Source organism: Rhineura floridana, chromosome 17 (assembly GCF_030035675.1).
Source record: "Rhineura floridana isolate rRhiFlo1 chromosome 17, rRhiFlo1.hap2, whole genome shotgun sequence".
Taxonomy (NCBI): Eukaryota; Metazoa; Chordata; class Lepidosauria; order Squamata; family Rhineuridae; genus Rhineura; species Rhineura floridana.
Genome location: NC_084496.1, coordinates 20,290,316 through 20,303,327, shown reverse-complemented (window position 1 = coordinate 20,303,327; position 13,012 = coordinate 20,290,316). Strand labels below are relative to the sequence as shown.

General features: G+C 44.2%; 1 protein-coding gene across 2 annotated transcripts in view; it reads left to right on the top strand.

Moving 5' to 3' along the window:
- Positions 1 to 13,012, top strand: part of ADAP1 (ArfGAP with dual PH domains 1) — a 113,291-nt gene that overhangs the window by 84,786 nt on the left and 15,493 nt on the right. For both annotated transcript variants that reach the window (XM_061600470.1, XM_061600471.1), the window contains exons 8-9: positions 7,503 to 7,565; positions 12,168 to 12,239. In XM_061600470.1, the coding sequence (XP_061456454.1) occupies positions 7,503 to 7,565; positions 12,168 to 12,239 (135 nt within the window). The remainder of the gene's footprint in view (positions 1 to 7,502; positions 7,566 to 12,167; positions 12,240 to 13,012) is intronic.

Genomic DNA, 13,012 nt, shown 5'->3' with positions numbered 1-13,012 from the left:
TCATGATAGGGTACTGGCTTATTCATCCAAACAGTCCAGGGGCAGTGACATGGGTAATCTATGAAGTTCAATTCTACTGAGTCAGACAATTTGTCCACCAATCCCAGTAGATCTCCAGGGACTCAGGCAGAGGCCCTTTTCCAGCCCTGCAAACCAGAGATCAGTGGTGGCTGGTGCCCATTGGAACTGGTGGGGTGGAAGGCAGGGAGCCCAGCCAGTGGGTGGAGCCAGAGCCAATGGCAGGCGGAGCCAACTGAGTCTAGTTTTGTGCCCCTCCCCCTCCCTGCTGAGTTCTAGGAGGGCAAGACTGAGACTGAGGAGGATAAAGCTGGTCACTGTCAGCTCATGCATATCAGAAACATACCATATTGAAAATAGGTATGTTCTTAAACCACAAGGTTTTTTGCCTATTAGTGAATTTCCCTGCTTTTTAATCCGGGAGGTAAGAAATGGGATCCTGTGCAACTTTGTTGAGAATGGAATTGATCATTTGCATGCTTTTTGAGTTCAGTGGGATTTACTCCCATGCATGCCCAGTTCTACACTGACTGCAGGACATCTTTCCTAGTCCTACCTGGAGATACCTGGGATTGAATCTAGGTCCTTCTGCCTCCAAAGCAGATGTTCTACCACTGAGCTGTGGAACACCATCATGCTTAGGATAGTTGAAACTGACCACAGGGGATGGGGAGGGGAGGAGGTGGATGGGAGGAGGAAGAAGGAAGAGGGGAAGAGAGGAAGAAGGGAGGAAAAAGGGATAGGAGAGGGAAAGGAGGGGAAAGGCAGGTTTGATCATGTGCATGCTTATTGAGTTCAGTGGGATTTACTCATGTGCAATCATGTTTGAAAATGAAACGGACTGCCTTCAAGTCGATCCCTACTTATGGCGACCCTACGAATAGGGTTTTCATGGTAAGCAGTATTCAGAGGTGGTTTTAGCATTGCCTTCCTCTGAGGCTGAGAGGCAGTAACTGGCCCAAGGTCACCCAGTGAGCTTCATGGGTGTGTGGGGATCCGAACCCTGGTCTCCCAGGTTGTGTAGTCCTAGGATAGGTAAAACTGACCATGGGGGAGGGGGAGGGCGGAGGGGAAGGAGGAGGAGGGGGAAGGAGGGGATTGGAAGGGGATGGGGGAGGGGAAGGGAGGGGTGAAGGAAGGGAGAGGCAAGAGGGAAGAGATAGGAAGGAGGAGGAGGGGAGGGCAGGTTTGATTATTTGCATTCTTTTTTAGTTCAGTGGGATTTACTCCTGTGCAATCATGCTTAGGATAGGTGAAACTGGCTTGGGGGATGGGCAGGGAGGGGAGGTGGAGGGCAGGAAGGGGAGGGTGGGGGAGGGGAGGAGATTGGGTGGGCGGGCACTGGACAGAGGGGAAGCCCCTTTCCTTTCCAAAAGGAAAACATTGTGGACAGTATCATTCTTTTTCAGGATTTCCCTCACCTTATTCTACAGCAGGCACATGTAGCCTCCCACCCAAATTTAAGCCAAAGCTGTCACTGGCCACATGCACACTAGACCTTTATTTCACTTTAGACGGTCATGGCTTCTCTCAAAAAATCCTGGGAAGTGTAATTAGTGAAGGGTGCTGAGAGTTGCTAGGAGACGACCTATTCTCCTCATAGAGCTTCTATCAGAATGGCGCTCTGTCAGGGGAATAGGAGTCTCCTCTCAGCACCCTTCACAAACTACACCTCCCAGGATTCTTTGGGGGAAGTCATGACTGTCTCAAGTGAAATAAAGGTCTGGTGTGGGTGTGGCCTCCTTATTAGGCAAGCCAAGCAGCTGAGAGTCTGGCTTTTAGACAGTTCTTACTGAGCATCCCCAGCATTATCACTGAGTTCAGTGCTAAATTCCTTAAATTAATTAAAATCAGCCAGACATTTTTTTTAACTTTTAAACTGCAGAAGATGAAGCTCAGAGTATGGGGCAAGGTCAGTAATAGGATTACAGGTACTCTGTGAACATGTCTGATTTTTAATTAATTTCAACAAATTATGAGAACTCTGACAAAAAGTCCAAAAGGGGTCTGGTTTTCCTCTCTCTCTTTTTACACTTTGAACTCTCGATTCCCTCTGACTCTTTTGTATATTGCCATGAACACTTAGAGGGTTGTTAAGCAAGCGTTTCTGAGTTCAGGACTATACGCTTTGTAAGGTTTTGTTTTGAAATGAGCTTACAGGAATCATCAGAATGGCATGAGGGGGCATTTTCTATCTATCTATCTATCTATCATCTATCATCTATCATCTATCATCTATCATCTATCTATCTATTTATACATACATACATACATACATACATACATACATACATACATACATACCGCCCCATAGCCGAAGCTCTCTGGGCAGTTTACAGCAATCAAAAACATTAAAACAAATATACAATTTAAAACACAATTTTAAAATTTAAAACAATATAAAAACAGTTTAAAACACATGCTACAATGCCTGGGAGAAGAGGAAAGTCTTGACCTGGCACCGAAAAGATAACAGTGTTGGCGCCAGGCGCACCTCGTCAAAAAAATCATTCCATAATTTGGGGGCCACCACTGAGAAGGCCCTCTTCCTTGTTGCCACCCTCCGAGCTTCCCTTGGAGTAGGCACCCGGAGGAGGGCCTTTGATCTTGACCGTAGTGTACGGGTTTGTTCATATCGGGAGAGGCGTTCCATCAGGTATTGTGGTCCCAAACTGTGTAAGGCTTTATAGGTCAAAACCAGCACCTTGAATTGAGCTCAGAAACATACAGGCAGCCAATGCAAGCGGGCCAGAATCGGTTTTATATGTTCGGACCATCTGGTCCCTGTTACCAATCTGGCCGCTGCATTTTGCACAAGCTGCAGTTTCCAAACTGTCTTCAAAGGCAGCCCCACGTAGAGTGCATTGCAGTAATCTAATTTGGAGGTTACCAGAGCGTGGACAACTGAAGCAAGGTTATCCCTGTCCAGATAGGGACGTAGTTGGGCCACCAACTGAAGTTGATAGAAGGCACTCCATGCCACCGAGGCTACCTGAGCCTCAAGTGACAGAGATGGTTCTAGGAGAACCCCCAAGCTACGAACCTGCTCCCTCAGGGGGAGTGCAACCCCATCCAGAACAGGTTGGACATCCACCATCCGGTCAGAAGAACCACCCACTAGCAGCATCTCAGTCTTGTCTGGATTGAGCCTCAGTTTATTAGCCCTCATCCAGTCCATTGTCGCAGCCAGGCACCGGTTCAGCACATTGACAGCCTCACCTGAAGAAGATGAAAAGGAGAAATAGAGCTGCATGTCATCAGCATACTGATGGCAACGCATTCCAAAGCTCCGGATGACTGCACCCAACGGCTTCATGTAGATGTTGAATAGCATGGGGGACAGAACTGACCCCTGCAGAACCCCATACTGGAGAGTCCAGGGTGCCGAGCAATGTTCCCCAAGCACCACCTTCTGGAGGCGACCTGCCAAGTAGGAGTGGAACCACCGTCATGCAGTCCCTCCCACTCCCAACTCAGCTAGTCTCCCCAGAAGGATACCATGGTCGATGGTATCGAAAGCCGCTGAGAGATCAAGGAGAATCAACAGAGTCACACTCCCCCTGTCTCTCTCCCGACAAAGATCATCATACAGGGCAACCAAGGCTGTTTCCATGCCAAAACCAGGCCTGAAACCCGACTGAAATGGATCCAGATAATCGGTCTCATCCAAGAGTGTCTGGAGCTGGCCTGCAACCACTCGTTCAAGGACCTTGCCCAGGAATGGAACATTTGCTACCAGCCAATAGTTATTAAAATTTTCTGGGTCCAGGGAAGGCCTCTTCAGGAGTGGTCTCACTACTGCCTCTTTCATGTTGATGATCTATAACTTCCAAATACAGTAAAAATCTCTTGACCCTTCCGATATTGCCTTCTGCTTTAGTATCAGAAGATAAAGATTTTAATAACAGAAATTATGAAAAGAATGTTTTGCATTCATAGAATTATAAAATAGTAGAGGTGGAAGGGGCCTATAAGGCCATCAAGTCCAACCCCCTGTTCAATGTAGGAATCCAAATCAAAGCATTCCTGACAAGTGGCTGTCCAGCTGCCTCTTGAATTCCTCCAGTGTTGGAAAGCCCACCACCTTCCTAGGTACTTGGTTCCATTTTCGAACTGCAATAACAGTTAGGAAGCTTTTCCTGGTATTCAGCTGAATCTGGGTTCCTGTAACTTGAGCCCATTATTCCGTGTCCTGCACTCTGGGGTGATCAAGAAGAGAGCCTGGCCCTCTTCTGCGTGACATGTTTTTGTTCTACTTTTATAATAGTCTTTTACTTTTTATAATACTTTTATAATAGTCTTCTTTATATGTGAACTTAAAGGACATATATACATACAGTTCACTTCCCAAAAAGTCTGTCCGCAGAGAAGGGAATCAGGCACAAACACCAGTCTGTTAACAGAATAGTAACGATCAGTGGAGGCCCCTCACTAAGGGCAGGGAGACGCTGCTCATCCTAAAGCCACAAACGTTTAGCCCAGTACATTTTCTAATCCTTACATTCATATTCAATTTAGAGACACTCTGGACTTCTCTTTTTTTTCTTTTTAAAGAAAATTTTCCATAATACAACAAACACTCCCCCTTACAACCGAAATTAAACCCTTTACCCCATCACCACCACCACCAGATAAACTCCCACCCTTCCCACCCTACCACAATTTTCTTATTTTCCACATTGGAGTATAAAGTTAGAGATTCCGAGGTTACATGAAGTTAGCCACAGCCTTTTGAAGAGGGTTGGTATTTGACCAGTTCTATCATACTTCACAGAAAAAAGTATGAAAGGCCACCATTCCTCCTTGAAAGCCTCTTTATTTTTCTTCTTTTCTTTTGCTAGTCTTAATCTGATAGTCAATTTTTTCCAGTAGGGCAGTTTTCCACACCTTTCGGTGCCACCTGTCGAGTGTGAGACCATGTAGAGTTTTCCAAACACGTACTATTACTGATCTGGCAGCCACCAATAAGAATCCAATCAGTTTTTTATAATGTAAATTCTGGTTTTCCTTTGTAAAAAGATGCAATAAAGCACTCCCCTGTCTCTCTCCCCACAAAGGTCATCATACAGGGCCACCAAGGCTGTTTCCATGCCAAAACCAGGCCTGAAACCTGACTGAAATGGATCCAGATAATCGGTCTCATCCAAGAGTGTCTGGAGCTGGCCTGCAACCACTCGTTCCAGGACCTTGCCCAGGAATGGAACATTTGCTACCGGCCTATAGTTATTAAGATTTTCTGGGTCCAGGGAGGGCCTCTTCAGGAGTGGTCTCGCTACCGCCTCTTTCAGGCAGCCAGGGACCACCCCCTCTCACAGAGAGGCATTAATCACTTCCCTGGCTCAGCCGGCTGTTCCATCCCTGCTAGCTTTTATTAGCCAAGAAGAGCAAGGATCCAGCACAAAAGTTGTTGCATGAACCTGTCCAAGCACCTTGTCAACGTCCTCAAGCTGCACCAACTGAAACTCATCCATTAACATTGCGGAATGCGAAAAATCCATGCTGGCTACAGTATACACCCACTCTCATTGCTGTATAATTCCATGTGGCATTATAGGAACATTGGAAGCTGCCTTATACTGAATCAGACCATTGGTCCACATCGCTTAATAGTGTCTGCACTGACTGGCAGTGGCTGTCAAGGGTTTCAATCGGGACATTCCCAGCCCTACCTGAAGATGCCAAGGATTGAACCTGGGGCCTTCTGGGACCTCTGCAACTTCAAATTTGCAGGGAAGCCAGGTCATTCTGCACACTCACCAAATGGAGGCATCACATTTGCTGTGACAAGCGTGGCAAGTGGAATAATTGAAACCTGGGAATTATGGAGCCAGGGAGGTTCTGCGCTGGAAACGTGGTGACATTACATGCTGATGCGTGGCATAGGTGCATCACAGCACAAGAGGAAATAAAATCATGCAAGCCAGGACAGTAATCCTGATTAGGGTTATGTAGTCATGGAAGACTATTGCTCTGCACGTGCTTCACCTGCAGAAGGTCCCAGGTTCAATCCCTATCATCTCCAGATCAAAGAGAGCAGGTGATGGGAAAGGGGTCTCTCCACCTGAGACCCCTGTGGAGCTGCTGCCAGACAGAGTAAAGTGCACTAGGCAACCACATGACCTGGTAGAAGACAACTTCCAATGTTCCTAATTACGAACCCATATTGCATAATTTCAGTGCTTGGATGCTAGGGATGGGGAAGGAATTAGACTCAGTTTGCATTTCAAGCCGAATCTGTCAAATTCACACTTTCCAAAACAACATGAGAGCCGAAACACAGCCATCCTTTGAATTTTGGACTTATTTGAATTTTGCAATGCAGGTTACCAACCAGTGTTTACAGAAATGCGTATGTTAGGGGAATGTGTGCATGAAAATGAACAGATGAGGGGAAATTACATACAAAAATACATTATATGATGAGAAAATGCTTGCAAAAATGTGTATATTAGTCAAAACTGCCTACAAAAATGTGTGTGTTAGGAGAAATTCACACTAAAATGCTGAAGAATTTTCATGTGGATTTTTTGTTTTAAAATTGAAAATAGCTACAGAAATGTGAAGAACTGGATTTAAAACTGGAAAAATGAGAAATGGAGAAAATCGAAATTGACAGAACTTTCCATCCCTGTTTGATGCACCCTGCTGTGTCAAGTTAATATAAATGAATGTTTTGAAATGGGATGGAGAGGGAAGGTAAACATAAAAATGATCAGTTAGGACCAGCTGTAAGCCTAACAGTGCAGGCCTGTGCAGGCCTACTCAGAAGTAATTCCTACTGAGTTCAATAGGAATTACTCCCAGGTAAAAGTGTATAGCAGGTGAGAGGAATTTTTTCAGCCCCCGGGAGCGCATTCCTTTGTGGGCAAATTTTGGGGACCTCATGACAGTGGAAGTGAAGGGAGGACAATCAAAAGTCAAGAGGTGTCTCCGCAGACACCGCCTCTCCTTCCAGGAAAGCAAGAGCACATTCTAGGCTGGCAAAAGCACTTGAGGAGGCTGGGGAGGGGTGTGTGGTCTGGCAGAATCCCAAGGGCTAGGGAGAGAGGCTTGGAGGGTTGCTTTTGGTCTGAGGCTTCTCACCCCTGCAGTTAACGGGATTGCATCCCACGTCTTTGGTGGATAAAACCCTTGACGAGTGCAGAGCTGTGGCTGGGAAGACTGCACAGGGATTCTGTGCAAGGTGTCAAATTGCGTACCTTCTGTGCAGTTTTGCCTTGCCTCCTGATATCTAGAATCATAGAACAGTAGAGTTGGAAGGGGCCTACAAGGCCATCGAGTCCAACCCCCTGCTCAGTGCAGGAATCCAAGATCTAGTTGATCTTCTCTGTTTTCCGCAGAAGCTGTGGCTCAAATGGTCAGCTAGGATGCGACAAGAGCATTAATGTGAAGCGTTTCAGATTATGTATTTATTTGCCCACTGTCTTAATATCTCTGCACTAATGCTGTATGTGGTTTCTCCCTCCACATTTCAACAACTCCAGCTGGTGCCAAAGCTTTCTAGGAACTACTTGAAGGAAGGTTACATGGAGAAAACCGGACCAAAGGTATTTACGTTTTCTGTCTATACCAAAAGGAAATATGTTCTTCGTTGTACTGTTTAGAAAGGGGGGGATTTGTTATAAATGTTGTAATTCTGTCCCATGTTAACTGTGCTAACCATGACACCGATGGTACTATTTATTCATTTATATTTATTTGTTCCTGCATTTATATTCCACCTTTCCTCCAAGGAGCTTAAGGTGGTATAAAACTGTTATTCCCCGCTCTATATTATCCTCACAACAATCCTTTGAGGTAGGTCAGGCTGAGAGTTTATGACTGGCCAAAGTGAGCTATATGATCGATTGGAGATTTGAACCCTGGTCTCTCAGGTCCTAGTCTGACACCCTAACCTGACACCACACAACATCTTGTATGTCAATGTTCTTTGCTCAAACGCATGGTTTATATATATAGCCATGCTTTCCACATTCCACTGTCTACTGTGTGTTCGGTTGTATACTGGAAATGGACAGCTTAAAAATCCCCATCGTGTTTACATTTTATGGCTGGAAGCCATTGGGCTCCTAGCAGATCTAAAACGTAGCAGTCATTACATACAGAGATAAATTGTTAGGTTATTTCTCTATAAGCTAGAAAGCTGGACTCCAGTACACTTTGTAGTCAAAGAAAATTACTGGAGGCCTTTACAACAGGTCATTTGCAGGTCTTTTTTCTCAGAATCATGATGGCTACATTATTTTTATACTAGCTAGACAGCTGAAACCTCATAATAGTTCATTCTATAACAGCAGACCAAAGCACCAGCTATTTGGGACTGACTGACTCAAGTATCCTCTGATGGGGAAGGAAGGTCATAAACGGTACCTTAAATCACTCCTGATCAGGGCTGTGTTTGTAACCTGAGCTACCAAAACAAAAACTGTGCACCCCAAATTCTGAATACAGAACAGCTGAATTCTGCAACATGACCACCATTGTACAAATTAAGCCACTTTGCATAATGATCTTATTATGCATAATTTATCCCAGATTTGCCCGTGTTTGGATAATGCCAATAATACATTGGTCCACCCAGTTTAGTATTGGCTACACTGACTGGCAGGAGTGTGCCAGGGTCTTTCCCAGCCGTACTTGGAATTGCCAGCGATTGAACATGAGACACTCTTGCTCCAAGAATGAGCTGTGATACTTTGCATGCATAAGGGCTAGAAACTGGCTTGTTAAAAATGAAAACTGAGTTGAAGTTGAAGGCTGTCCGTGTACTGCATTTGGTACTTTTTACGTCCAGGTCCAGCAGTTATATGACATGAACACCAGTTACTGAAGAGAAACAGCAGGAGAGAACCAGGAGCTCATTGCACCCACAACTTCTCTCCAGCAGGCAGACCATCAGCCTTTAAGACATCCCTTGCAATATACAGCATAGCTCACATATCCTTGCTGGCTGTCTACTTCCGTATCTGTTTTTTGTATTTTTATTGAGTTAGTTTACTTGGGAGCTTGGGATTTGTTAGGTCGCTAAGGTGAGTAGTCTGCCCTGGTCTCCTTGCCCTGCTGCTGAACTTGCTCAGCTGCTTAACTCACTTAGAATCATAGAGTTGGAAGGGGCCTATAAGGCCATGGAGTCCAACCCCCTGCTCAATGCAGGAATCCAACTTAAAGCATACCCAACAGATGGCTGTCCAGCTGCCTTTTGAATGCCTCCATGTTGGAGAACCCACCACCTTCCTAGGTAATGGGTTCCATTGTCCTACCACTCTAATAGTTAAGAAGTTTTTCCTGATGTTTAGGTAAAATCTGGCTTCGTGCAACTTGGCCCATTACTCCATGTCCTGCACTCTGGGATGATCGAGAAGATATCCTGGCCCTCTTCTGTGTGGCACCCTTTCAAATACTTGAAGACTGTTATCATATCTCGTGTCAATCTTCTCTTCTGAAGGCTAAAACATGCCCAGTTCTTTCATTGTTTCCAGTCCTCTGATCCTCCTTGTTGCCCTCCTCTGAACATGTTCCAGATTGCCTGCATCCTTCTTAAAGTGAGGTGCCCAGAACCGGACGCAGTACTCAAGATGAAGCCTAACCACTGCCAAATACAGGGAAACTAGTGTTTCACACAATTTGGAAACTATACTTCTGTTTAGCCTAAAATAGCATTTGCCTTTTTTGCAGCCACATCACACTGTTGGCTCATATTCAGCTTGTCATCAACAACAAACTTGTTACCTTGATGCTTTGTTGCTGAGGCTGAGATGCTTCATCAGCTGGGTTTCCCCTCTTGTGGAGCAGTTCTTCTTAGGAGCTAATGCAGGTCAATCCATGTTATCGTCCCGCTCCAGTTTTCTTTACCTCCCACCAATTCACATGATACCTCACAAGCTCGCAGGTCCTTGCCAGGCTGCATTTGGGTTTTTAAAAATATGTTAATTTTCAAACTTGATTATTTTCCACAGTTAGGGAGTTCCCTGAGTATGTAAAACCTGTTTCTTATTTTTGAGTGGCTCCGTTTTTTTCTTCCAAATTGATAGGCACTTAAACAGCCAAATTGGCATGAGGATCCTGTGCCTCAGAAAGCTGCACTATCCCAGGTCCACCCTGAGCCCAGTGGTGATCTCCCTCGCCAACATCGAAGGCAGTCGCTTAGGGCATCTGCTCCTAAATGCAGCCTGAAAGGCAGACATGCCCGTCTTGTTCACTAGTCACACTTCGCCCTCTCTGTCCTAATTAAGAAGCTGAGAGATTAATTATTCTCTTGCGGCTGTGAGCGGAAAGCATTTTAATCAAGCTTTCTGTCTCTGTGGCTAACAAATTCATTAGCTGCAAATTAAATAAGGGTAGGATTTTAACCAGTCTCTTATAGGAGGGAAGAAGTTGTTGATGCATTGGTAGCATTGTTGGAAACGGTTTGGTTGGCATTGCATAGGGGGAAGGCGTGTTGCTCAGTGGCATCGCATCTGCTTTGCCTGCAGAAGGCCCCTGGTTCAATCCCCAGCAGCTCCAGTTAGGACTGAGAGAGAGACCTCAGCCTGAGACCCTGAAGAGTCACTGCCAGTTGGTGTAGACCTTACTGGGCTAGATGGACCAATGGTCTGACACATTATAAGGCAGATTCCTGTGTTCCATTTTAACATGCTTCCTTGACTTCCCTCCCCCGAAATAAATGTTCTGCCTGTGGCTGCTCTCCTATGCATACTTACTGGTAAAAAGTTCCACTGATGTCCATGAGACTTACTTCCAAGTAAACATGCAAGGATTGCCTGTTTGTTATTTAGTTGAGGGGTGAACCCCAATTTGTCCCTTTCAAATTGTTGCCTGTATCAAGCTACCATAGATGTTTGTTTTAGCAGGTTGATTGAATACATATTTAGAAGCAGGGTTTATTTACTTATTTAAAGACGTTTTCCTTGATCGCCAGCCAAAAAAGATCCCAGAGTGGCTTACACAAATAAAAAACAAGATACTCCCTGACCACAGGCTTGCAACCTAAAAGACATGACACAGAAGGAAAGAGGCATAGGGAAGGAAGAGGAAGTAAACTCAGGCACCAGTTCTTAAAAGTAACAGAGTAGATCTTATAATGACTAGGTTGACTTGAAACAGTTCAGGGAGAGGAGTAGTCCAATGGAGGTAGTCTCTCAGCAGAGCCAATGGAGAGTGCTTTCCAAAACCATCTTCAAGGAAACCAATTGCTGCTAGCCGACAGACAATTCAAATCTGCTTATTAGTCTTATGCTAATCTTCTACAATTCTTGAGGCTGGGCAGATCTTATGCAGGGAGAAGAATAACTTCCAGCAATTCCTCTCGCTTCTGAGATTGAAGTAAGCATTACCCATACAGTTTCAAGCATATTTTGATAAGGGCTAGAAACTTGTATCTTTAAAAACACAAAAGTGGATATTTTCAGGGAGCTGAACTCTACACCTGTCAATACATTCTGCATTTTTTGTGCATTTCCTCAGAGTTATGTCTCAGACACTGTCAATAGTAGCAGTAGTAAATAACAACTATACATTTTTATCATGCCCTTACTCCTGCAGGGTGATAAAGGATAGCTGACATCTCCCCCACTTTCCTCAGAAGAACCATGTGAGATAGGCTAGTCTGAAAGAGAGTTACCGGTACCTAGTGAGCTTCATTACTGGGATCTGAACACAGATCAAATACTCTACAACTATACCACACTATCTCTCTACATTAGATGTGCATATATATTTATCTGTCTGTAAGGGTGGGTGTGGATAAGCAGATGACATAACCAAGACAAATTAAAAATTAGTTAAGACCTTTGAGTTATATCCAAACAAATTCTACTCAAAGTAGACCCACTGATGGTAATATTACTCATGTCTGTTAATTTAAATGGGTGTACTTTGAGTAGGACTAACATTTGATACAACCTTTTGTGTCTAAATGCATTTGGCTTGAGTTGAAATACACTGTACAAGAGTTGTCCTAATAAAGATTTATACTGGGCTGTTTGTATATATGATTATTACTTTATTGTAATAAAGGATTCTAAATTGTTGACACAGTTCTTCCCTGTTAACTCTGTTAAGAACAGCCAGAGTATTTCCATAAATATGTTTTCATTTGTCTCTTTGGGCCAATTTCCCCCACTGTTTAATTCTTCTTTCCCACTTGTTAGCAAACAGAAGGCTTCAAGAAGCGTTGGTTCACCATGGATGACCGAAGGCTAATGTATTTTAAAGATCCTCTGGTAAGGCCCATCTTTTCCCTTGGTTTCAGACTGGTTCAGGGACTGGGAACTTCAAAACTTGTTTGCAGCATAGGGTCCCAAAGTTCCACAGCACTTTTACTTTGGTTTTTAATGAGGATGGTTCTATGTATATTTGTTTTTAATTGGCTAGTTCTAACTGATTAGTTTTAATGGGTTAGTTTTAACAGTTTTTTAGCTGTGTTTTGTCTCCAGTTTTATTTGTATACTACTTAGTGAGCTTTTTGATCAGCTGGCTTATACATTTTCTAAATAAAAATAAAATGGGTCAGCAAACACTAGGGATGGAGCAGAATTCTGTTCAGTCCCCATTTTTAAGGAAACCAACCTGATTTGCACTTTTGGGTCTTAGTTATTGTTTGGAGTTCACACTTCTCTGAATGTTGCAACACAGTTGGATTTATTTATTTAATTATGGTTGCTTTTCTGTCCCACCTTTCCTCCAAGGAGCTCAAGCTTGCATACGTGGTTCTCTCTCCCCCCTCCCATTTTATCCTCACAACAATCCGGGTAGGTTAGGCTGAGGGACAGTGACCGGCCCAAAGTCAACCAGGGAGCTTCATGGCAGAGTAGAGGTTTGAATGTGGGTCTCCCCAAGTACTCTCAGTCCATTACCAAAATGCATTAATAAAAAGTGTATTTTAGGGAAAAAAACATGCTTACAAATGCATCCATTGCAATAAAACAGTATTTAATACAAAATTGCATACATGTAGAAACAGGGAAAGTTAGAAACTGTCAAGCAAGAAATGGAA